Source organism: Podarcis melisellensis, assembly GCF_964234715.1.
Source record: "Podarcis melisellensis genome assembly, chromosome: Z".
NCBI classification, from domain to species: Eukaryota; Metazoa; Chordata; class Lepidosauria; order Squamata; family Lacertidae; genus Podarcis; species Podarcis melisellensis.
Genome location: NC_138547.1, coordinates 41,856,608 through 41,882,428, shown reverse-complemented (window position 1 = coordinate 41,882,428; position 25,821 = coordinate 41,856,608). Strand labels below are relative to the sequence as shown.

Sequence of the window (25,821 nt, the reverse complement as noted above, 5' to 3'; positions counted from 1 at the left end):
CACGCCTCTACGTTTGAACTTGGCGCGCGTACGTTGCTCCTGACCTTTCTTTCGACCGCTACACCACCCTTTGTTCTGCTCTCCACCCTTTCCGGCTGAACACCTTGCTCCAACCCCCTTTCTCTGTTCTCTCTTAATCCTGCTCCCTCCGAGAGGCTGACGACTCCACCCCCTTTTCTCCGTTCCAGCTGAGACGCCTCTTGCTGCGTCTGTCTTCCACTGGGCTCCTCTCCGCTTCTCCCTTCTCCTCCCTTTTGCTTGATTAAGGTAACCCCCTTTTGAGAATCCTCTGACTCGCTGCTCAGACTCGTGGATTCCCTTAGAATTCCGTCATCTTCTTCCTCATCCTTCTGCCCCTCCTCCCACTCGCTCTCCGTCTCCTCTGTCATCTCCTCCTCTCTCCCAGAAACCCTGACAGGTGGTATTGACACAATTCACTTTTCTTAAGAGAGTGTGCCGTGGGGTTTTTTGTATAGCATTCATGCAACACCTCGAGTAAAACCACCTTTAACTGCAGAAAATTACACAAACAAATTTTCTTTTTAAAAAAATGGAAGTATGAACTTGCTTGTGCCCTCACTCTTGGAAATAAAGTCCAGTGGGTATGTGATGCTTTTATGGTGCATATTTTAAGGCAAATATTTGATAGGCTTTGTCCTAATTTTCCTTGTTCAGTGAAGATACATAAATACTGTTCAGTCATTATGAAATCGTTCGCTAGGAAACCAGAGTTCATTTTGTGATGTCACACCTGCACAAGATAGGTCTCATTGTGATGTTCTAGAACTCCCTATTGAAGCTCCCTACAAGCTAGCATCATTTTTAATAGGCCTGCTGCTGCCTTATCAGCATGGTTTGACTAATAGTATAAATGGCTACAGCTGAAAAAAATTACCAGACTGAGAAGAGAGAAATAGACATGGACCTTCCTGCTGCACAGACTCAACACTTTTCAGCTGAAGATGAAATAGTTCATTCTGCAATCTCAATTTCATCTACTCCGTTGCATGATAAAACTGCAGCTGGTGACACAGTCTTGAGGTCTATGATAGAAGAAAATGCTTTTCAGGCTTTGAATGATGGACCCTGGGCAAAAAGACCACGGCTTACTCTCTGTGATGATGGTTCTCTTGAAGACAATGATTTCCTATCCCTCACTTTCCCAAAGAAACTCTGGAAAATTGTTGAAAGTGATCAGTTTAAGTCACTGTGGTGGGATGACGATGGGAATTGTGTAGTGATAGATGAAGAACTTTTTAAAAAGGAGGTTCTAGAGAGGAAAGGACCATTGCGCATTTTTGAAACTGACTGTATGAAAAGCTTCATTCGTCAGCTCAATCTCTATGGCTTTAGCAAGATGAGACAGAATTTTCAAAGGTCTGCCTCCCTTGTCGAATTTTTAGCAGAAGAAAAAGCTGCTTATGCATTTAGCAAGGTAAGACCATGGTGTGGTTTTTAAAAGGTAGACATTGCTCTAAGTTCACAGGTTGCTTACTGTGCAAGATCAGTCATTCTCCAGAAAAGGGAAAAAAGCAACACAGAATGGAAACAGGTACTTAAGAGAATGAGGAAAAATAGTGGATATTGAGCTACTTCAAGGCCAGGACACAATTGAGTGGACGCAACTGAGACAATGTATACAGTGTTAGTAATTAGATTAATCCAGAAAGTCGCTAATGTTTCCCCATTCCCCAAATACAACACAAAAATGCCTACTTCAAAGCTTTACCTCCTTTTTAAGCTGCTAAACATATTTGAAAAGGAGGGGTTAATTTAATTGTCATGTGAATTAGATAAATTCATTCAACATGGGACTTACAAATCCACTGAAACCTAAGATAATCAGCTAAAAAGCATCCTCACTATATGCCACTCACAATGAATACAGTTCATTCTGTATCTGCTCTTAATTCTCACAAGCCCTCTTCAAGGCATCTGAGTCATGCTCTGCCAGGCTGCTCATGATTCATTATGGCAGCTTCTCAAAAGCTGACTCCAACTTTTGCTGTGACAAGAGGCTTTTCTGGATAAGTTGGAAAAGTGTACTTCATATTGTACTTTGCAATTATAGGGACTACAACTTGCACAGAAAAAAAATGGCTGGCTGGCTATTATACATTGCAGTTAGTGTAAGAGCACAACTCTATTTGGTTAGAGCATGGTGCTGATAATAAAAAGGTCATGGGTTTGATCCCCGAACAGGCCACCTGTTTATTCTATTATTGCATCTATAATTCTATGATGCCTTTGCAATCCTTAATGTTATATTTCTTAAAGATAGTTTACTTCCCTGAATCTTTGCACTACCTCATTTAAAGATTACTAGGCCATTATTTTCGTTTTTGAGTCAAATTTGGATGTAGCCAGTCGAGTACCCCTGTAGATGTGAACACTGAGGCACATTAAATATAAACAAAATGAAAGCTAGTTCTGTAAAGGCTCTTGTGATGGGAAGGCATGTTCAAAATCTTAAAATACATAGAATTCCATGAAGAGGTGAATGTTGATTACTAAATCAACTAAGCAAAATAATTGAAAGGCCTTGATAAAGGGGGAGGGAAACTTATGTGGTACAATATCCAGAAGAGCTATTCACGCAAATGGAAATTGCTCAGGAATGTCATCGTAAGGTTAGTGCCTGTTCAGTGTGAATACTAAATATAGCAGCAAAGCACATTCTGTGTGTGCTTAATGCTGTGCACAGACTGCACAAAACAGCAAATTATTTAGATTGGATAAATCAATGCATTTCAGATCTACATTCTGTCTCTTAAAAGTTAAACACTCCTAAACCATTTATTACAGCATGAAAGATTTACAACAGAATCTTATGGGTGTCTGTTGAGACTTACCCCCCGTTAAATGTGCATAGGATGCAGTTTGTGTACATATCTCTCACTGAAACCAATGGGATATAGAAGCATTTAAATTTTCCTGGACTATGCCCATTGAGTTAAAGAAGGGAGAGTAATAATAAATATAAATATGGCATTTATTCAAATTGACAACCAAGCATCCTGAACTTTCATGACTGGAGAAAGACACTTTTTACCAGTAACTGCCAGTCCTTGTTTCAGGAATGTTCTAGGCACTTCATCTTCAGATAAATTATGATGCTAAAGGTGTCCCTATATGGGCAAACAAAAAACATCTAGTTTTGCAACTGTTTCCCCAAACAGATAAAAAGTTCTTAGTGCAGAAGGCATGTGGGATACGTGACTAGCGGTTTTCTATTATGCTTCTGTCTAGTATAAAGACTCCAATTTAGTTGCAAACAAACAAAACGGTTTATTTGCTACAGCAACCAACTAATATGTGCACTTGTTCAAGAATTCTATGAAGTGGTGGCTGGTGCTCATTGGAATGTGGTAGGGTGGGAAGCAGGGAGACTAACGGTAAGTGGACTCAGAGCCAACTATTCCTAGTTTTGTTCCCATCTTCCTCCCTGCTGAGTTCTGCAAGGACAACATTGACACTAAGAAGGAGAAAACTGACAGGCAGTGCTACTCCCTGGGCTGGTGGGGGAGGACAGAGGGCAGAGTAGAGTTAGTAGGGCCATGCCTATTACCCCTAATGGGGAAATAGGCCACAGATTCCCTATGACACTAATCCCTAGCATCCTAGCATCCTACTTTGGGGGCAGGACCCTAATCTGAAAAACCTATTAAAAAAATAAAAAATTGTCCAAGAGCATCCTAGAGACCAACTACGTTTTTCTGGGTATAAGCTTTTGTGGGCATGCAAACTTAGTTGGTCTCTAAGGTGCTACTGGACATTTTTTTATATATATTTCGACTGCACCAGACTAACACAGCTACCTACTTGAATCTGAAAAACCTATATTCTGGATTTTAAGTCTAGATTCTTCAGAACAATACGTCCACTCCCTTTGTAGTTTCTGAGCTCCTAGTACATTTAACAAGATCTGTACTCAAGTTTTGAAAATATATCACTTAGCTACTGTTTCCTTTTATTAAGCCTCCCAAAGGCATTATGCTGACAACATGTGCGCCACCAAATTCCTTCCACCTGCTTTGTAGCAAACTCTATGCCAGTTTCCACCAACTCAGTTCATCATTATAAGATTACAGAACTGAATCAATAGAGATCTAGGATGTAAAACCCCACAATTCAGAGCCATTGTGTGAAAATTGAAGCATACGCAATGGAGACTGTCATTTTGCATTGCTTCGCTGTTGCATTTCTCTTTAAAACCTTATGTTAACTCCATCCCTTCCTCTGTTTTTATTCTAGTTACAGTTCTACCACAACCCAAATTTTAAGAGAGGCTGTCCTCACCTTCTTGCAAGGTGCAAGAGAAGAGTTGGGATCAAAAACACACCACCCATTGCTTTCTCCTTAGATGAGGACTTCAGTGAAAGCTGCTTGAAGAGCAGGTCAAGAAGCCCAGAAACTACTCTGGGTCCTGCTACCAGGGAAAGTAACTTCCTTGCAGCTTCCCCAAAGGACAAAATGCACAAAGCTGGACTCCGAAAACCTACTATGCCGAAGGGCCTTGCTGGAGCAGCAGCCCGGCTGAGAAGTGGATACGCTGCTTCCCCTCCAACCCCTTTGAGGTCCTCTGACCAGGCAGCCCCAGAGGACAATGACAACAAAGTGAACCAGCTAGCTCCTTTCCATTTGCCCCAGCACACCAATCATGCTCGAGTCAACACACATGAGATCGACTCGACCACCACCACATCTGCTACCTCTTTGTATCATGTCATACCTCCTGTACCCAACAGCCCCTTTGCACCGGTGATGGGGTTGCCAGCCTTTCCAACCATGTACCCAGACTTATCAGCCATGCAGGCTCATTGGGCCAGTTTACTCCCGTTCTGTAACCCATGGTTTTCCATGCCCATGATAGCAGCGGCTTCTGCCATTTCCATGTCAAGATCTTCCCATCATCGAACTCCTTCATACCACCATTGCCCTAATTGCAACTGTGCTTCAAATGCTACTTCTGCTTCCAAAGGAGTTGGACCCAAAGCGGCAGACTACAGTGGTTACCATCGATGAAACAGAGGGCAGACTGGAAAACCCCCACCCCCTTTTAAAATAGAGAAAATCAGAATGACGTGGACTGAAGAATAAAACCTCTTTCTTTCCTTTCCTCCTGTCTTGTCTACCTAGGTTAACTGTTTGTATGTCATCATAGAGGGATTCGGAGTAACTTGTTTCCTACAATGGTCTAGTTGTGTGACTTGTTTCCTACAATGGTCTAGTTGTGTAGACTTTAAAAGGGGAATAGTAGGATAATAGTAAATTTTATTTGGGTTGCCAGCTTTCTGCTGTTCCTGCAGATGAAAACTGTAATGCACACTTACTTGGGAGTTTTCTCTGTCATCCAATGGGAGTATTTTAAGCAAGTGGATTGCCACCAGAAGGAATGCATTAGCTGAACTATACAGCCCAAGCAAAATAGGAACACCTCATGCTTTATGATGGCATGAGAAAACACGTGGCCAAGATGGTTTTGAAAACTAGTTTGAAGTTCTAAAAATGAGTGAGTAGCACTACAACCTAAGAAGGAATGGCTTTGCCAGGTATAACACACACTCTTATTTCGGGAGAGGGCAGATTTTGATGGAGACACTTGAATTATCTCTCATTCAATACTGTCCTTTGTAAACCTTTCACATGTTTTGTTTGATATGCAATCAAAAACAAAAAAGGATAAGTTTGCAATAAGCATCTTCTACACCAAAATAAAGTACACTGAGAGTTCAGCAGAGTCAATGATAACTGCTACAAGACCAACAGAGCAGAAGAACAGGCGTTGGCCTCTTTGACATGTTAGATGACATGCTGAATTAAATAATACGATACGAGGGATGGGGTGGGGGAGAAGAGTGTGTTAGTTCTAGTTAACAGTCAAAAGGCGTGGTCTGGCGTGTATTAAAATAGCTGCTATGTGAACATGTTATATGTGGGGTGGCCTCTGAAGATGGTTTGGAAGCTTCAGCTGGTGCAGAATTCAGCCACCAGGTTACTCACCAGGACAAGACAGTTTGAGCATGTAACACCAATCCTGGCCTGACTGCACCGGCTGCCAATTAGTTCCCTGGCCCAATTCAAAGTGCTGGTTTTGACCTACAAAGCCCTCAATGGCTCAGGACCACAATACCTCAAGGACCGCCTCTTTCCACATGAACCTACCCAGACCCTGAGATCATCTTCTGAGGCCTTTGTTTGCGTGCCTCCTCCATGAGAAGTCTGGAGGGTGGCAACACAAATATGAGCTTTTTCTCCAGTGGCTCCCCACTTGTGGAATAGTCTCCCCAGAGAGGCTCGCCTGGCACCTTCATTACATATCTTTAAGCAGCAGGTGAAAATGTTTCTCTTTAAGCAGGCCTTTGGCTAAGGCCTTTTAAACTGTCTGTGGGGTGTGCATTTTTGTTTACTATGTTACTTTTTTGTTTCTATATTGTAAACTACTTTGCGATCTTCAGATGAAGGATGGTATAGAAATTTTAATTAATTAATTAATTAATCATCATCTCCATAAGGAGAAACCGTGGGACAGAGTTATTGGCTACTTAAACCTGTGAAGGACGTCAGTGCCAGTAGTTGAAGAAACTCCTTTACATTTGGTATGTCAAGTCCAACTTTTAAAACTTCATTTATTATTACCCACTATTGCATTTATAGCCATATTTATAGTTTGCTCATTTCAGTTTGTCATGTTTATATTGCAGTTAAACAGGTCAGGACCTGCAATGCTGAGAAGCTCTATTTTGAAGGGATCAAAGACAGGATAGTTAGAATCTTTAAAGGGTTTGAGTTTAGCGTGCTGTTCCTGTACCTGTTGAAGGAATTTGAAATTTGCTTTCCACCTTCTTTTTTGTTAAATGGCGTTAGAATAAATATGCATCCAAGCAAATAGTAAAGGAACACATCATACATGGGCCTTCTTCTCTCATCCCCAACCTAAGCAAATACTTAGCATGAGAAGCCAGCTCTGACATTGAATAACCAATGATTGGATTTTATAAAAAGCCAGGGAAGTTGCCACATTCACTGCTACACAGTTGACATGTTAAGGTCACAAAAGACGTGAAAGAAACCATTGTGGTAGTTTTCAACTAGTTTTAAAGCGGCATTTTGCTTTACAGTGAAAGCCTCATGTTTGTTACTTAATTCTTTCATGTGTTTATTTTGTATATTTTTAAAATATATGCTCTTTTTAAAATCTAGGACAGTGTGCAGATATGCAATGAAACAGAACCCCCCCCAAAAGATCCTAATATGATGCAATAATAAATAATATATTGTGTGTTCATTATGAGGTTTGACATTCATCTATAAACTGCTTCAGATTTCTCTCATGGCGCCAGCTTCTGTTATGAGATCTAGATTCTAGATAATTGGGCAAATACATGTCTGGAACAACAACAACAAATGTTTTGAAATAAAAACCAGTGTTTGTAATAATCCTACTTTCATATACAGTACTGTATTGAAATGTAGCTACTGTTTTTATTGTGGAGTATTTCAGAAGTACCGGTACACTGGATGCCACATTATATCAAAATTACAATAATAGCAAGTAAATTACATAGTAATATTAAAGCATAGATAATAATTTGTCATATTCTAAAAGAGCAGTTGGACTGTTAAATATTAACATCTACCTGTAGATGTAACAAGCTTTTAAGATGTCCAGAATTACACGGAAAGAAGGAAGGAATGGATATAATCACTTTTTGAAATACTTTGCTTGCCAGGGCTCACTTCAGGGCTGGCCCACCCATGAAGCAAAGTGAGGTGACTGCCTTAGGCAGCAGGATTCACAGGGCAGCAGATACTGATGTCTATCTTCAATCACCCTTTCTTTTCTGGTGGGGAGGGAAGGCGCCATTTTGTGGTTCGCCTCAGGTGCCAGAATATAGTTCTCTGGGCTGGGAGCTGCAGAGTCCTGTAGCTCATTTTGCAGAGGAAAACCATGTGGGTGAGTGTCAGTAAACGAGGGGAAATAAGTGAGATGAGTGGGGGGTGCTCGTGTAATCGCACTGTATGCAAGTTGTACAAGTGACAATAAAGTATTTCAATTTCAATTAGTAGGGGAGTTCTAAAAATGGTGCAATCTATGTGAATCTGAACTAGCTGTCATAACTCATAAATGCTTTTTACATAGATGATTTTATATGCACACACTAAAAATGCAATGGCCCAAAGAAAATTCAGAATGCTAAAAAATCTCTTTATACCTCTGAGAGGCCCAAGTGACCTGCCAAACATTCTTAGAATAAAACATCACATTGAACTCCGGTATGGGAAGCAGAAATATCTTCACATCCCTATGGTGCCAAGGTCATTGAGGTGGCATTTCTTTTCCTCATCCTTAGTTTTGATCAACATAGCAGAGCCCACCACTGACCTATGGGGAAAGGGAGTGTGGCTGAGCAGCATAATAAAACAAAAGATGGTGAACCTTTGACACTGTAGATGTTGCTGGACTCCAGTTTCCATCTGCACCAGCCAGGATGACTCCTGGCCAGGTGTGATGGGAACTCTACCCCAGGAACAACTGGAGTGTTATCAGTTACCCACCCCTGATCTAAAGAAAAGTAGACCACATCCTCCTTAGCAGGTTTAATAAACATCCATAGCATTTCTAAGTACAGTGGTACCTTGGGTTAAGTACTTAATTCGTTCCGGAGGTCCGTACTTAACCTGAAATTGTTCTTAACCTGAAGCACCACTTTAGCTAATGGGGCCTCCAGCTGCCACTGTGCTGCCGCCGCACGATTTCTGTTCTCATCCTGAAGCAAAGTTCTTAACCTGAGGTACTATTTCTGGGTTAGCAGAGTCTGTAACCTGAAGCGTATGTAACCTGAGGTACCACTGTAACAGGATCCATTTCTATAGAAGCATAGTACTGTGTACGGCATTACATCCACAAATAGCACAAGGGGCATAGGAAGCTGAAAGGGCAGTTGCAAAGTACTGAGGAAGACTCTGAATGGAGCGTTTAAATGAGTTTACTAAAAAGGGGTGCAGGGCATGGATTAGCCATTTGTGATGAGACCATAGACCCAATAGGAGCAGAGGAATTAAGAGTGAAAGCTCTGGGGGAGGGAGTGAGATTAACTGATGATCTGTTTATTTCACTTAATTAAGAAAAAGTGTTTAATATTCCATAATGTGCATGTAAATGATGATTAATATTTATTTATACTCCTCTTTCCCCCCCGGTGGAACTTAAGGTGGTTTACAGATAAAAACAAGAACCACTAAAAACAGGAAAATCAATTATTAAACTACAATTAAACAATGATAGAATTAAAACTACATACGTATTTAAGACCTGTTTGAAACATGCCAATAATTACAGAAAAATGGCATGGCACCAGCCCTTTCTTTAAAAGCAGTCAGCTTCCCAAAGCCTGTTGGAACAAAAACGTCTTTCATCCGTTGGCAGAAGGACAACAAGGAGGGAGCCAGTCTAGCTTCTCTAGGAAGGGAGTTCCAAAGTCTGGGAGCAGCCACCATGAAGGCCCTCCACCACATCCCCTTCTGTGCATGCCTGGGAAGGTGGCAGAACAAAGAGAAAGGCCTCCCATGAAGATCTCAACATCTGGGCAGGTTTGTGTGGGCGGATACGGTCTTTCAGATAGCTTGGACCTAAGATGGATAATTCACAATAATCCACATCTAAGAAGCTTCAACAAAGCATACTTTTACTGGTGACCCCAACTATTCCATTAATGTTCTCCATTTGCAAGAGTGATAACACCAAGGTATAAGGCACTTGCTCACTTTATAATAGTGGTCTACATTAAGGTCAGTAGCAGAAAACTATTCCACTTCAGTAGCTTGGAAAATGTAGAGTTAAGGGACCATAAAGAAAAAAATCTTCAGGAGTAGTCCAAAGAAGGAATCAGCTCCTCTGGGATGTCCACCTGCCAGACATCTTTGCGTCCTCGTGTAGGAATAGGTTCCAATAACCATCTGGGGTTTGAAATAACTGTCAGGTATTTCTGCTCCAGGCCTGAGAGGATGGCTTTATTTTCTAGTACCAAAATGTCTTCAGGAGGCAAGAGTTCTGGGCACTGTGATGTCTCCCCAATGTCAATTAGTCCTGTATTTAAAACACAAATATTGCTATAATTTTATTCCTAAAAAATGAAATTACTGGCCTATTTATTTTTATTTGCAGGACTTTATCCTGCCCTTCAGTTTGAAGCATTTGGGGCAGTTTATAGAATGTAATAAAATACAGTAATAAGACGAAGAATACAATGCTTAATGACAGCATCAAACTTTAAAAAGTCAGGAGATAAAAGAGATTAAAAAGATCTGGGTGGGCAGACTTCTCCTGGAATCTAAACGATAACAGTGTGGATACCACATGAGCCTTCGCAAGGAACAAACTCCATAAATGGAACCCTTTGGAAAAGTTGCTTGCTCTCACAATAAGTAGATACCCAATAGGCTAACAGATGGGGGAATTAGTATTTGTGGTATAGTTCCAACTCTCTCGTGCATTTTCCCTTGCTTTGTGACATTCCCCCAGTGCTTCCTTTCCCCTCTTTAACCTATTTACTAGTGTGTATGAGAGGAGTCTGGATCCTGCCAACCTAGCAGTTTGAAAGCACGTCAAAGTGCAAGTAGATAAATAGGTACCGCTCCGGCGGGAAGGTAAACAGCGTTTCCGTGTACTGCTCTGGTTTGCCAGAAGTGGCTTAGTCATGCTGGCCACATGACCGGAAGCTGTACGCCGGCTTCCTCGGCCAATAAAACGAGATGAGCGCCGCAACCCCAGAGTTGGTCACGACTCGACCTTTACCTTTACCTATGAGAGGAGTATAGAAACCATTGGTCCTCTTTGTATCCTGCTGCAAATGGTGCTTCCAGCCAGAGCCTTTGTAGTAAGCTTAGCAGTCATGGGATAAGGGAGTGGGTCCTATGGTGGATCAGTAACTACTGGTAGTTAAAGAACAGGAAGCACAGAGTTGTAGGAATAAATAGGTAGTCCTCACAATAGTGTGCTATGGGACCAGGGCCTTTTAAAACTTGTTCATAAATGGTCAGGAGTTAGGTGTAAACAACAGAATGGCCGTTTCCTAATTACACCAATAAAGCTAAATTTGGGGAGATTTAGGACAGGCAAAAAGGAAGTGCGTTTTCATGCAGCACATGCTTAAATGATGAAATTTGCTACCGCAAGATGTAGCACTAGTTGCCAGCTTGGGAAACTTCAAGAGAGTATTAGAAAGATCACAAACAGGGGAGTGTTATTGCACTCGTGTGAATTTTCAGTCTGGTTAGCCACTGTGACAGCAGGGTAAATGACCCTTGATAGGTAAGACAAAAGGCTTTCTTTAAGTTTCTTATAAAACACAGAACATACAATACAGAAGTTAAGTGTATTATTTTAAATTTTCAGTGTGCAACTGGCTAAAATACAGATTGCATGCGTTTCCTTGAATCTTCATCAGTAAAAGGGCTCAAAAGTTAACTTTTCTTTTCTTTTTTAATGGAAGTTGAACATTCAGGGAGGTAACCTGAATATTTACTAGGGGAGTAGGCTGTCTTAGCTAATTTGCTTCCTACTTTATGACCATAGCCTTGAAAGGGACCACACCATTTGATGAACCTTCTTCCAGTTTCTCTGCCCTTCCCCTTGAACTGTGCAGGATATACTTTCCCAGATGTTCTTTCACCATCCTCAGGATAGAATATGAGCAGATTCTTTAGACTGGGGTGGGCAGAAGTAAAATAATAATAATAATAATAATAATAATAATAATAATAATAATACTACAGTGGTACCTCTAGATACGAACGGGATCCGTTCTGGAGCCCCGTTTGCATCTAGAAGCAAATGTAACTAGCGATGGTACATCTGCGCATGCACGTATCGCTTTTCGTCGCTTCTGCGCATGCGCGTGACGTCATTTTGAGTGTCTGCGCATGCGCAAGCGGCGAAACCCAGAAGTAATGCGCTCCGTTACTTCCGGGTTGCCGCAGAGTGCAACTCAAAGCGTATTCAACCCGACGTATGACTGTACTCTACAAAGTCAGCATTTCATGTCTACTGGAAGTTTAAAAGTTGAGCCACTGTCACTTACCTGCCACAACACCTCTTCCAAACCTTTCACCTGCATCCAATAGCTCTTCAATTTGAGTCACTGTCATCCCAAGCCTGTTTGTGAGGATGTCTTTCCAGGCTTTGTCGTCCCAGTCTTTAAAAGCAATGTGGACAGCAATGGTACAGGACTCGTACTGGGCCAGCAATGGTCGCCAACGGGTCTCTATTGTTTTTACTTCGTTTAAAACCAACCCAGCATAAGGTTGCCGGAAGGAAAGGCAGGGAAACTTCATTCTTCTTTACTTCTTTAGTCCTTTCTTGCATCACCTTTATTTCCAAACAAACAATTTAAAACCAGAATGAGGAACACATATTCTCTCTCGGCAAGTGTTCAGCAATTGCATGAATCTGCCTGCTAAATTAAAAAAATGAGGGGTGCTTAAAAGCTGCAACATGACTTGGGAATTCAAAAGATATTTCAGTTGAATTAATATAATTTAGTTTTGTAAGTAAAATGTGTGTAAAAACATTAAAAATGATTGCTATATAGTTGCAGTTATATTATGTAGTAATATAATTATTACTAAGCACTACCTGACTTTTCAGAAGATGAAATTGAAATTATTTGGTTTCTGAAAGCAGTTTATGGGCTTCTTCCTCCATTGTAGGTTTACCAAGTGAAATGCTGTCTAAATCACAAAAATAGCAGCGCTTTTGGACTTCTCACTCCCAAAAACATGTTTTCAAGACCTCTTCTCACTGAGGACATCTGCTAAAGCTATGTCTCGTCCGCTAAAATGGTGTGCCCTAAGCGATGCCACAGAGATCCTCAACTACCACATGAATCTCCTTCTTCTTATTTTACACAGCACAGTATTTCAAATAGCTGTCATTCCAGCCCACCTTGGCTTGCGAGGCAGACCCTTTGCTGACCATTTTAGTCCCATGTGCACAGAAGTGCGGGGGGCAGGAGGCTGGCGTCCAAAATGCATGCGCAAAGGTTTAATCGCAGGAGCTGCAGAACCCAGTGATGTCATACACCCTGCGGCAGTTGGGCAGTTGGAACCGTTATGGCAGTTACATCTTAGCAGTTAGAGCAGCAGGTTATGTTCTGTTGTGCCGCCTCAGAGTCGGTTAGTCTGTGACACTTTAATTTACGAAAGACATAGCTGTCAACTTTCAGATTTGAAAATATCGGATCAGCAGCCTCGAAAATAAGGGATCAGCAGCCTCACCTGTCCTGGGGACAGTCTACGGGATATCAAACAATCCGGGATAGCAGCGGGAAGTGGCGCTGGAATAAGGGAATTTCCCGCAAAAAAAGGGAAGGTTGACAGCTATGGAAAGACCGTGTTAGCAATTCAAGAAACATCCACCGTATTCATCACCTATTTAATCTGCAGCTGCAAGTACACTAAGTAAAAGTCAGGTGTTGTTTTAAACTTTATTTGTGTGTGTGTGTGTGTGTGTAATTTTTCTTCTTCTTTTACAATTTAGAATACTGCTTTAAACATCCTTAAAATACCTTCCCTTCTTCTCTTTCCATGGTTCATTTTGCATATCATAAATCCCTGCTTTTTTATTTTTACAAAAACTAAGCCATTCAGTATTCCATTATTCAAAACTTATTTACATCGCTGACTTTATCTTAATGCTGCTAACGTTTTCAAGTGTACACAATTCCCCCCCCCAATATATTCAATAAACGTTTTCCAATCTTCTCTAAACGTATGTTCTTCTTGTTCTCTTATTCTATATATTAAATCTGTGAGTTGTGCATATTCCGTCAACTTAAGATGCCACTCTTCCTTTAGTTGGGACCTCGCTTGTTTTCCATTTTGGGGCTAACACAGGCTGCAGTAATGGCATACATAAATAACCTTTTTTGACACTTGGGAAGTTGATGTAAACTTTTAAAGGAGAGGGTCTTGCGTAGTTTCTACAGGAGGGAAAACAGAACTAATCAAGGGGCCAAGCAGCCCAGGGCTACTACTATGCAATTTGGGAACTAAAACTAATCCCCACAAGGAGGAGGTTTAAGAGAGGATGCTTCCTGGGGAGCAGTTCCCATGGCATGCAGCAGGATCTTTCCTTTTTCTCTCTCTGAGTGAAGCCTCCTCCTGAGCCCATGCTGCACTTGTCTTCGCCACCCTCCACACCTCCTCCACCTTTTAACATCAGAGTGTGAGTTGCCAGTTACAGAAAGGGACTAAACCTCACCTGGCTAACCCATGGCTTTTCCTTGCAGCCATGCACAGGACTGGGAGGGAGGGAGTCACCGTAGAGGGAAGGGAGGGAGTGGGGTTCCCAAGGGTCATCTAGCCCAACCCCCTGCAGTGCAGGAAGCAGTTAATGAATTATGGAATCACGGAGTTGAAAGGGGTCCTGATGGGTCATCTAGCCCAGAGTACGTGTAGCAAGGTCAGGTGGTACCCAGTGCAGAATTTTTTTGTCACCCCCGCCCAGTGGAGCTGGCCCAGTCTCCAAAGGCACCTTTGCGCCTTGCCAGCAATGTCCGGGCACATCCAGCGCTTTCCCCGCCTGTCTGGGTGGTCGGGTTGGTTCCGGAGGGGAAAGCGAACTCCCTATGTAGGGCCTAGGCTGCTAGAGGTCCCTGATTTCCAAAAAGCCATAGGGGCAAGGGATGTTGTCCAATGGCAACAGCCCCCCCAACCTTAACTGAGAAGACCATGTTTTTAACCCCCCCAATATCTCATGGTAATATGTGGGAAGTTTTTTTGGCGTGAACTGTAAGAATCTGATTTGATATTTGAAGCAATGTGGTTAATGTGCTGTTTGTTATGTTTTATGTGTGATGTGCAACTTGAAAATGAATAAAAATATTGTTAAAAAGAAGATCGCGTCTATATCTATAGCTATAAATGTGGTTTTCTATCTAACTACATATATTAATTAACATAGCAAATTAAGGCTGATTATGTTATCACTAATCACTTTTGTTCTGAATGATCAGTGTTTTTGCTGCATACTTTAAACTCAACCACTTAAGAGATTTTCTTTACAATTAATTGGCATGCAAATTCTGTTGAATAAATGCATAATAATCTCAGCCTATATTTTATACATCCCATAGTCATTTTACTCCAATGTTAAAAACATTTTGAATATTAGTATTGCTACCTATATGACTTATTAGTCACTTACTACAAGAAATCTCTAAACAACATAAAAAGTTAAGGCACAAATGTGTAGCACAAAACTGTAACAATACATTTCAGTAACACCATTTCAGTGATCCATAAACAGACCCAGCTGAACCCCGTTCCTGCAATATTTCATCAAATAGGCCATTATCAAGCTATACATAATCCATCAAGTTTTAGTTTAGCGTCAGAAAGATGGCTTAGCATTTATGATGGTGCCATGTGGACCCCTAAATAAATTTGTTAAAGTGGTCCTGGTTTCTTCATTCTTTTAGCAGCTTCAGGTGTTTTAATAAGACATTAGTACTAATACGGGGTCTTGCTTCTGAATAATCACACACAGAATCACATTCTACACCTAACTATTTTAACGCCTGCAAAACAGAACCTTTTCCAATAAAGCCCAGCAATGGTATTTTTTTTAAGATGCAACTGTTTCTTTTTATTTTTAGTGATTGTAATTTTAAAATTGCTTTTAACACTGTATTTTAAATGTCTGCAACCCAGCCCAGGGCCTTAGAGCGAACAGTAGTTAACAAATTAAAATAATAATAATAATAAATAGAAATGGAGACGGGGTAAACTTGATGCTCGAGTTTCCGAAAGAAACGTATTGTGGGTGCCTTCCAGCAACTTCCGATTTGCCCGGCCTCCTCACCTAGGGGTTAGCCCTCCTCCCTGAATCTTGATATGCCAGGACTGGCTGTAGTTACTGAAGAAAAAGTGCTGTCTGCATGTGCTCAGGGGCACTCTTGCTTGCAATATTTTCATGAGTCCGAGATGAAGTTGGGCAGAGGGAGAGGGAAATCACCCAAAGAGGGACGGCTCTTTATTTTATTTTTTTACTTTTTACATTTATACGCCACCTCCTGCAAGGTCACAGTGGCCTGTATGGTTCTCCCCACCCACTCACAACAACAACCTTGCAAGGTTGACTGAGAGACTGCTCCAAGGTTATCCAGGCAGCTTGATGGCTGAGTGGGGATTTGAACCCTGGTTCTCCCAGGTCCTAGCCTGACTTCTAATTCCTCTTCCCCTTTCCCCTCTCCTCTGAGGAGTCCCAGCAAGAGGCCAGCATCCTGTTTTCTCACCTCTGGGGAGCCCACAAGCAGAGCATTGGTGGAGGGGGGGAGGAAGCAGGTGCCCCAGCTGGACTTTGTCCTCCACCCCAAAATAGCTGTCCAGAGAACACCAGTAGCATCCTGAACACTCCTTTTTATTAACTAAAAATATTTTAAGCTCATGACCTGCTGTCACTTCCCCCCTGGCCATGACTCCTCACTGCTTTCCATTTGCAATTTTTTTCTTTGTTTTCAGCTTTCTCCACCCTGCCATTTTCTTTCTCCCTGTGTTTTTCCTCCTCCGCACGTGCATCAACTCCTCTGATCGCTGTTTCAGGAGCTCCCACAAAACCTTTCCTTTTGCCCCCTCCCCAGCTCAGCTCCCGTCAGACCTGAAACCCTGTTTCAGCTAGGAAGTTGCAAGCCATTTAAAGACCATTTTTTAAAAAAATATAAGGGGAGGTGTCACAGAAACTGTGCTTTTAAGTTCTCCATAAATTATCTGGGAAATTCTAAAGCTTGCCCCCTTTTTTGTGGCTTCTGAAGTTGACCCTAATAAAGGTTATTACCCAACTGTGGAGCTTGGAATATTCTTCCTATAGACACAGCTATGGTTTGCTTTTTATAATATGCATCTTTCTGCAGGAATATTTACTTTTGGTTGGTTGGTTGAAGGGGGACACTGGGGTGCTGTTTCTCTTTTTTAAAAAGAAATGTTATAAGATCTGGTACCACAAAGCCATCACAAGGCACTAGCCAAAGGCAGGTTTACTAAAGGGATGGGCGCTTGTACTTTTGACAGCAGCAGCACAATACGAAATTTAGGTGAAGCACGTACAGGCTGGGGAACCTGCTCCTCCACCTGGTGTTCTGTGTGTGGCTGTTGTCATTATGCACTTGGTAAAGGTGCATTAAGGAAAAGAGGAGAAAGCAATCTATCCTGGCTCTTTCTTTTAAATTGGGGACTATTATCAGCGCAGCCCCAAACAATATTTACTCAGCAAGTAAATCCAACAAACTTCGACTGGGTTTACTCGCGGGGAAGTGTGCATAAGCCTGCAGCCTTGCTCCTCCAACCCTCTCCTCTAGTGCGAAGGCTGAGGAGAGGAAAGAGCAGCCGCGAACACAGCGCAAGGGAAGTGAAGCTCCTAGGGTTGACTCTTTACTTCTCTTATTTCCGTGTTTCTGCTCTCCCGCATGCGCGGGACTCAATCTCTCTTCAGACCGTACCATTAGCAGATCTAGGTGCGGGGAGTGCCCGCTCTTTCCCCAGCCACTATTCTCGAGCTTATTCGCCCCTGGAAGCTTTCTGCTTTAAAGCTGTGGTAACACTGACCAGAATTTGCTTCAGTTCCTCGTTTTGGCTTTGGCCTCCCTACCCATTTCCGGACGTTGGTACACTCCTCTCCCAGCAGATCCTGTGGCTGGGCAAGTCCACCTCACTTGCCCCACGGGCCGAATCATAGCTGTCAAGCTTTCCCTTTTTTAAAGGGAAATTCCCTTATTCCGAATAGGATTCCTCGCAAGAAAAGCGGAAAGTTGACAGCTATGGGCCGAATGTGGACCCCCCCCCCTTTTCAGGCTGAAGGAGAGTGACATTCGCCCCCCCCCCACTCCCAAGCCGACAGCGAGCCGAGGGAAGGGGGAGAGCGGCAGCAGCCGCTTTGCCACTCTCTGGGTTTGGGGGAGTGGCGGGCGGTGGGGGGGGGCGCGCCAAATGGTACCCCCCTTCAACCTGGCACCTGCTGCGGGCCGCACACCCGTTGCTACGCCCCTGATCTAGCCCAACCCCCTGCGATGCAGGAATCGCAGCAGAAGGTCACCCAATCTCTGTTTTGAAACTTCCCGAGGGAGTCTAGCTTCCCGCTTACCTAGCAGATGTACTTCTTGCCCCCGGTGCGATCACTGGCTATCCCCACCCCTCCGAACCAGGCCGAAATCCTGAGGCGGGGAGTTCCGCGAGACAGCTGACCCCACGGCGCCCAGGCCTCTCTCCCGCCCTCCGTCTATTCCTGTCCCTTCACGCCCCCGCCCTCGCCCGCCAAGGCTGGAGGCCGGCCGAAGCCGCGGCCTCTCTGCCGCCCCCTATCCTGCTTTCCGCGCACCGCCCTCACCTCCCGCCGCGGCAATGCTCGGCTCCGCCGTTGCCCAGGCTGCGAAGAGCGCAGTTTATTCATACGATGCTCGCCTCCCTCCTTCCCTACACGGGGTCTCCTCATGAGATGGAAATCATGGCGCCGGAAGCGGGGGGGGGGGCGCGGTGTGTCTCTTTCCTCTGCCGCTTCGCCTCAGAGGAAATAGCGAGCAGCGCCTGCAGGGAAGAGTTTTATTTAGCAGCTTCGCTTCGCTTTAATCGGCCAGGGCGGCGTGCGAAGGCGTATTCCCCCTCTACGTCTGTCCTCACAACTGCCCTGCGAGGTAGGCCAGGTTGGGAGATTTTGTCGTCTTCATTCCCTGCCGTGTAGTTATCTCTTCAGACGGCCGTCGCGCCGCGACAGAGTCAGGTCGTGCATCATGGCAACCCCCTTCCAGAGGGATACGGATTTTAAACAGTGTGTGGGTTTATTTCACTGTCATATATCTCATCTAGACATAGTGCAAGTTGCTGAAATGTGACCTAGTTGTAGAGTTCTCTCTTATAACGATTAGTGATAAAGCTGTTATTATTATTATTATTATTATTATTATTATTATTTTATTTATATAATGTAGGAATGAATAACCCCTGGCACAGGTCTGATGCAGCACTCCCAGGATTTTTTTTCTGCACCCAATAAGATAAGACCCCACAAATCTTGGTGGCAAATACCGATATATTGCACCAGGTTGGGCAAATTTAATCCTCTCCACCAAGCCCAGCACCCCAATGTAAGTCCATGATCATCAGACTGATCATTTTATGGCCAGGATGAAGTAACAACCCTTCACTTGGATAAGCTGAGGAGCTGTCTAAGAGTGCTAAATGGCAACACCCAACCAGCATGAGAAATATGGAGGTTTGGCCAATGGTGAATATGGTAATCGTGTGTGTTTGTAGATACATATTTCTAGTAATCAGATAAGAGGGCAGACAAAGCAAAGTCCTTTCCACAACACATTGAAAATTAACTTTGAAATTCACTACCACAAGATGTAGTGATGGATTCGAGAAGGGGATTAGAAAAATTCATGGAGGATAAGGCTACTAGCCACAATGGCTGCCTCCACTGATGGAGACAATATGCCTCTGAATACCAATGGCTAGTAATCACAAGCAGGAAAAGCGCTGACTATTGCATTCAGGTTCTGCTTGTGGGTTTCCTATAGGCACCTTGGCAGCCACTGTGAACCGAATGCTGGACTAGATGGGCCAAGGGCTTGATCCAGCCAGGACTTTTGTTTTTTATATACTGTACATGTTTTTATTCATTTTTAGGTCAACAGAATTATACAACCAACAAAGAACATTACAACATATTAGTCGACACAACATGCTACAAGAATAAAAGTTATGAATGTTCCATATATCTGTATTGGCTTAATTCAAGAAACCATTCTCCAAGCTTAAATGGGAGTGTGGTGGTGATCTTTTGTGGTCTTCTGTTTTCACCTAGTCTAGAAATGGTTACCAAGTGCTGTAAAATAGGGTTACCAGACGTTCCTGGTTCCCAGGGACAGTCCCGGGATTTGCAAATCTGTACCTGGACAAATTCCATCCCTGGAATGTCCCCAGATTTGCAAATCTGTCCCGGGGAAACATGGCAGTGGCAGTGGCAGCCTCAGCAGCCGGAGCCAGCCTGGTAGCGCAGTTGGCTCTGGCTGGCTTCTGGAGCTGCTTGCTGCCTCTGCCACTGCCACTGCCAAAGGGGAACTAGGGACGTCCGGTGGTACAGATCTCTTGCCCCCTTTTCCCTTTGTTTTGACAGATTGGGGGAGGCTTGGGAGTCACAGGCGGGCGGGTGTTGCCCAGGAGGGGTGAAAGGCGCATGGTTTCTCTGCCAGGCAAGGTGCAAAGCCCTTTTTTTGCACCCTGTGAAACATAATGTGCAGAGTTTCTTTAAAAAACTAGGCAGCAGCGCGCTGCCCACCCGTGACTCCTGAGCCTTCCCTGATCAGTCAAAGCAAAGGAGGAAGGGGGCAGGAGATCAGGGAAGGCTCGGGTGTCACGGGCAGGCAGCGCTTTGTTGCCCAGTTTTTAAAAAACTGCATTTATGTTTCACAAGGTGTGAAAGAAGGGCTTTGCACCTTTACACAATATGCATGTGTGCTTTTGCCTCGCTATCCCCACTACTGACTCCCTGTTGCTACTCAGCTCCCCCACCCCCCAAAAAAGTGTCCCTGGATTCATTGAAAAAAATCTGGTAACCATACTGTAAAAGGAAAAGTGAGCTGACTTTCATTTGATTAGTAACTTTCATTTGATTAGTTAATTCTTTTGTTATTGCAATTGACCAAACTGTTGTGTACCATGTGTCCAAAGCAGGACTGGTCCAAGAGATTTTGTCACCTGAGGGAAACCACAAAATGGTGTCTTCCTGCTGCCAGGCAAGAAGGGGTAAGTGAAGATCTACATTGGGGGCAAGGGGGGTGTTATGTACTGAGTTGAATAGGATCCAATCCAGTCTGATTAGTCCTAGAACAAAAGGATTCAGAATGCAGCAGTCTGATTTGTCCTAGAACAATGCAGCAGTATGATTGGTTGGCAGGAACCACCCAATCAGGCTCCAGATAGAAGTGAATCCACAACCTGATAGGCTTACAGTAGAATTCCAGAATTAGCCAATCACATGCAGTCCATTGTGTAAATAATGTATATAAAGCAGATACTTTGAGGGGACATTCATTCATTCCTCCCCCCCACTATGAGCTGAATAAAGAGCATGAAATCACTTTGCGACTCTGAGTATATTTCACTGGCGACGAAGGTGGGATCCCGTTGAGCTGACTGCCACACACAGCACCGCAGCACCGCCACCTGCCGCACCGCTGCCTCGCACCGTGTATCCAGGCTTCAGCTCCGGGACACAAGGAACTCAGAACGGCAACCGACAGCAGCTTCTCGCTGTTCAACCCAGCATCTGGAGACTGGGAAGCGTACGCCTCCCGTTTCACCTTCCTCCTAGAAGCCAAGGGGGTCACCGACGAAGAAGACGCCAAGATGAGGGCGATATTCTTCAGCGTCTGCGGAGAGGAGACGTTTGAAATCGCCCGGGCTCTCCTTACACCTGAAGACGTCGCTACTGTTCCATACAAAACAATAATGGAACAGCTGAAGGGGCACTTTTCACCGCAGCCCTCAGTGGTGGCTTGTCGAAATGCCTTCTACGCAAAGCGGCAAGCCCCTGGGGAAACCATAACTGGGTTTGTGACCTCTCTCCGCCAAGCTGCCCGGTTCTGCAACTTCTCAGAGCTGGAGAACGTGCTTCGTGACCGCCTCTTCGGTGGCCTGAAGGATGAGAAGCTGCAACGATGCCTCTACGCTAAGAAGGACCTAACGTTCCAGGTCACTCTGGAGGAGGCCCTGGCAACGGAAGCTGCCGAGAGGTCGACGCAAGAGGCACGGCCGAGTCTGCTGTCCCAACCGAGGGTCCACCACGAAGACCTCACCGGCGACTCAGGGTCTGACAGGGAGGAGGTGCACCGAGTACAGCAGCGCACTCAAGCAGCACACATACCACAGCTGCCTCGACAAGGAGGGAACTGCGCAAGCTGCGGGGAAAGTCACGAGAGGAGGACCTGCCGTTTCCGCAACGCAGAGTGCAGGCAGTGCAGAAAATTGGGACACATCACCCGGGTGTGTCGGGCTCAGCCCACCCAACACCAGGCATCAGATGACCAATACAAGAGCCCCGGGGCCCAACGCACCAAGGCAACTTGACGGAGCTCACAGACTTCCAGGTATACCAGTTGCCCCACCCCAACGTAGAGAAAATTTATGTAGAGGTACAGATAGAGGGGGCCCCGTGCCGCATGGAGCTTGACACGGGTTCAACTCTATCCATAATCTCGGCAAGGACATTAAGGAAACTGTGTCCTACTGGGGGTCCCAAACTCAAGCCGGCCCCATTCACCCTCCGGGACTTCCAGAAACGTAAGGTCCCCACAATGGGGGTGGGGACCTTCAGGGTGCAATACCGAGGGCGGACGCGGCAACTGGACCTGCTTGTGGTCAAGGGCCACATTAGCTTACTGGGATTGGCATGGTTTGGACCACTGGGGCTAGCCGTCACTGGGGTGAACCACACTAGCTTATAAGTGGACGTGGACGCGATATGCAAGGAATTTCCGGGGGTTTTCGATGGGAAATTGGGACAGTATACAGGTCCCCCCCATTGCTCTACAGCTTGACCCCACAGTACGACTGGTCAGGCTCAAGGCCTGCCGGGTCCCGTTCGCCCTGAAACCCCGTATAGACGAGGAATTGGACTGGCTCATGGAGCAAGGAGTGCTGGAGCCAGTGCCTAATGCCCCCTGGGAAACCCCAATCGTCACACCCGTCAAGCCTAATGGTTCAGTCCGCATCTGCGCAGACTACAAATGTACCATAAACAAGGCCCTCACGGCCCATGTATACCCAGTGCCAGTGGTCAGCCATGTCCTTGCCACCCTGGCTGGGTCGAAAATTTTTAGCAAGCTGGACTTGGCCCAAGCATATCAACAGCTGCCAGTAGATGAGGCCATAGCAGAGGCACAGACGATTGTGACGCACAGAGGAGCGTTCAGGGTAAAGCGGCTGCAATTCGGTGTCAGTGTGGCACGAGGCATATTCCAGAATCTAATGGACTCGCACCTTAAAGGGATTGCTGGCATCACCCCCTTCTTCGATGTTGTGTTGATTGCCAGGCCCACACCAGAGGAGTTTGAGGACCACCTCCACACCGTTCTGTACTGTTTCCAGACGGCGGGTCTCAAGGTGAAGCGGGAAAAATGTCTACTAGGAGTGCCTCAGGTGGACTTTCTGGGATTTATGGTGGACGCAGAAGTGGTCCACCCGACTGGGGACAAGGTACGGGCCATTTGTGATGCCCCAGCGCCCAAGAACAAGACTGAACTTCAGGCCTTCTTGGGACTATTGAACTTTTACCATTCCTTCCTTCCCCACAAGGCGGCGGTAGCGGAGCCCCTACACAGACTCCTGGACAAGCGGGCCCCTTGGGTGTGGGGCCAGCGCCAGGAGGCCGCATTCCAGGCAGTCAAGGACTTGCTTGTCTCAAACTTGGTCTTGGCACACTTCGACGAGAGGCTGCCGGTGGTGCTAGCATGCGACGCCTCGCCCTATGGCATTGGCGCTGTCCTGGGACACCAACTCCCGGATGGAAGAGAGGTACCGGTGGCATACTTTTCCCAGACACTCAACGCAACCAAGCGGAACTACTCGCAAATCGACAAAGAGGGTCTGGCAATTGTGAAGGGAGTAAAAAAAATTCCATGATTTCTTGTACGGGCGGCCCTTCACCGTGGTGACTGACCACAAGCGATTGCTTGGCTTGTTTGCCCCCGAAAAGCAGACCCCCAAGTGCTGTCTCCTCACGTCCTCAGGTGGTCAATTTTCCTTGCCAGCTACCAGTATGCACTGATTCACTGCCCTGGGAAGGCGATGGGCCATGCGGACGCCCTCAGCAGGCTACCACTACAAGAAACAGGCCCCGACCCAGCACCTGCACAAGAGGTTATGAGCCTGGAGCTGCTTCCCGACCGGCCCATTCAGGCACAAGAATTTGCACACCATTCCAAGAAAGATAGGGTCATCTCCCGGGTCCTGGACTGGGTGTGGAGGGGATGGCCCAGTAGCAGCCCCGGGCCAGAATTCGCCGGCTACACAACCCGCAAACATGAACTGTCGGGGATCAACGGAGAATAGAGGCCTGGGTCAAACACTGCCAGGCCTGCCAAGAATCCCACCCAGATCCCCCAAGGGCCCCAGTCCAGTCCTGGGAGTCCGCCCGAGCACCATGGTCACGCCTGCATGTGGACTTCGCTGGCCCCTTTCAGGGGAAAACATTCTTCATAGTGGTGGACTCCTACACCAAATGGCTGGAAGTCGCACTGGTACCGTCCACTTCTACATCCGCAGCCATCTGGGTACTACGCAGGCTGTTTGCAACCCACGGGCTCCCTGACACTCTCGTCTCAGACAACAGGACTGCATTTATGTCAGGAGAATTCCAAACCTTCACAGCGCAGAACGCCATCCGCCACATCCGTTCGGCGCCATTCCACCCTGCCACCAATGGCCAAGCAGAACGCATGGTGCGGACCACCAAGGACACCCTTCGCCGCATGATGCAAGGGGATTGGGAGTACCGCCTTGCCACATTCCTTCTAGCACAGCACAGCACCCCCAGCTCAACGACTGGCCAGAGCCCCGCTGAACTACTAATGGGTCGGCGCCTTGCAATCAGATTGGACTGCCTTCACCCCGATAGAGCTCAGGATGAGGTAGTGGTGGGGGAAGGGAGGAACCCCCGGACCTTCGAGGCCCAGGACCCAGTGTACGCTAAGAATTTTAGGGCAGGCCCAGCATGGGTACCCGCCACAGTCACCAGGGTCACTGGCCCCGTTTCGTACGAGGTGCTAACGGATGGGGGGCAATGCTGGTGCCACCACTGCGACCAGATACGGCGACGATTCCCAGGAGAAAACCAGGAGGTCAGAGAAAAACAGGTCAGAGGAGTCCCAAGGGAACAGTGGGGCAGTGAGGCCCATAGAGCAGGAAGGGCCAGCAGGAGAAGCAGAATCAGTAAATACAGAGAGGACCCGCGAGGCCGAAAGGACACCGGAACCAGAACCACGACTGAGCGAGCCGGATGCGCCAGACCAAACCGCCCCATCACAGCTAGCATCCTTGGAACACGAGCCAGAACCTGAACCCCGGACCAGGGAACACCCCAGGCCGCAACGCACACGTAGGCCGCCGGCATACCTTGAGGACTATGAATGCGACCTCCCGGGCAGGACTGGAACTTAGAGGGGAGGGGTGTTATGTACTGAGTTGAATAGGATCCAAACTGCAGCAGTCTGATTGGTCCTAGAACAATGCAGCAGTATGATTGGTTGGCAGGAACCACCCAATCAGGCTCCAGATAGAAGTGAATCCATAACCTGATAGGCTTACAGTAGAATTCCAGAATTAGCCAATCATGTGCAGCCCATTGTGTAAATAATGTATATAAAACAGATACTTTGAGGGGACATTCATTAATTCCTCCTCACCACTATGAGCTGAATAAAGAGCATGAAATCACTTTGCGACTCTGAGTTTATTTCAGGTGGACAAAGATCTACATTGGGGGCAAGGGTGGAGGAGACCAGCAGTGCCTCCTGGTCACCAAGGGACCACTGTAGATGTGGCATGGGGGACCAGATCCAGCCTCCAAGGAGCGCGAAACAGCTGTTGCTGCCACCACGGCAGCAGCAGTGGGCAGTACATTCATTAAAGGCCCCTGTGGATCCTGCCACCTGAGGCAGTTGCCTCACCTTGTCAGCCCTGATTGAAAGTAAGACCCTCTGCATTATGCCAGGGCTTAAATGTTAAATCTGTTCTTCTTCAGGGTCCACAGCAATCTTTACAATA

At 45.6% G+C, this 25,821-nt stretch overlaps 4 protein-coding genes across 21 annotated transcripts in view; 2 read left to right on the top strand and 2 right to left on the bottom strand.

Annotated features, from left to right (window-relative positions):
- The window catches only part of LOC309362155 (uncharacterized protein), a 103,318-nt gene that overhangs the window by 34,433 nt on the left and 43,064 nt on the right, over positions 1-25,821 (bottom strand). The window lies entirely within an intron of this gene.
- On the top strand, positions 621-5,119 carry LOC309362126 (heat shock transcription factor, Y-linked-like). Its single transcript, XM_081897648.1, has 2 exons — positions 621-1,435; positions 4,255-5,119. The coding sequence occupies exons 1-2, from the start codon at positions 872-874 to the stop codon at positions 5,023-5,025; spliced, it is 1,335 nt and encodes a 444-aa protein (XP_081753774.1). The 5' UTR covers positions 621-871; the 3' UTR covers positions 5,026-5,119.
- LOC309362153 (protein EOLA1-like) lies at positions 7,462-18,502 on the bottom strand. Of its 9 annotated transcripts, none has more exons than XM_081897699.1 (3): positions 18,383-18,502; positions 12,084-12,370; positions 7,462-10,090 (listed from the first exon to the last, which is right to left on the bottom strand). In XM_081897699.1, exons 2-3 carry the CDS (start codon positions 12,334-12,336, stop codon positions 9,867-9,869), a joined length of 477 nt encoding a protein of 158 aa, XP_081753825.1. In that variant the 5' UTR covers positions 12,337-12,370; positions 18,383-18,502; the 3' UTR covers positions 7,462-9,866. The 9 variants fall into 9 exon arrangements, with proteins under 9 accessions (XP_081753825.1, XP_081753822.1, XP_081753821.1 ...); XM_081897696.1 differs by having other exon boundaries at positions 12,084-12,455; positions 18,383-18,500; XM_081897695.1 differs by lacking the exon at positions 18,383-18,502 and adding an exon at positions 18,241-18,272 and having other exon boundaries at positions 12,084-12,455.
- The window catches only part of LOC309362143 (uncharacterized protein), a gene marked incomplete at its 5' end in the record, with an annotated part of 156,393 nt that continues 143,887 nt past the window's right edge, over positions 13,316-25,821 (top strand). For 3 of the 9 annotated variants that reach the window (XR_014164802.1, XR_014164805.1, XR_014164807.1), the window contains 2 exons: positions 18,568-18,686; positions 20,731-20,802. Coding sequence is in view for 2 of the 9 variants with exons in the window: in XM_081897678.1 (XP_081753804.1) it covers positions 18,449-18,686; positions 20,728-20,802 (313 nt within the window). Of the gene's footprint in view, positions 13,421-18,448; positions 18,687-20,727; positions 20,803-25,821 lie in introns of those variants that run through there. The other 6 variants (XR_014164803.1, XR_014164804.1, XR_014164806.1 and 3 more) reach the window with 4 other exon arrangements.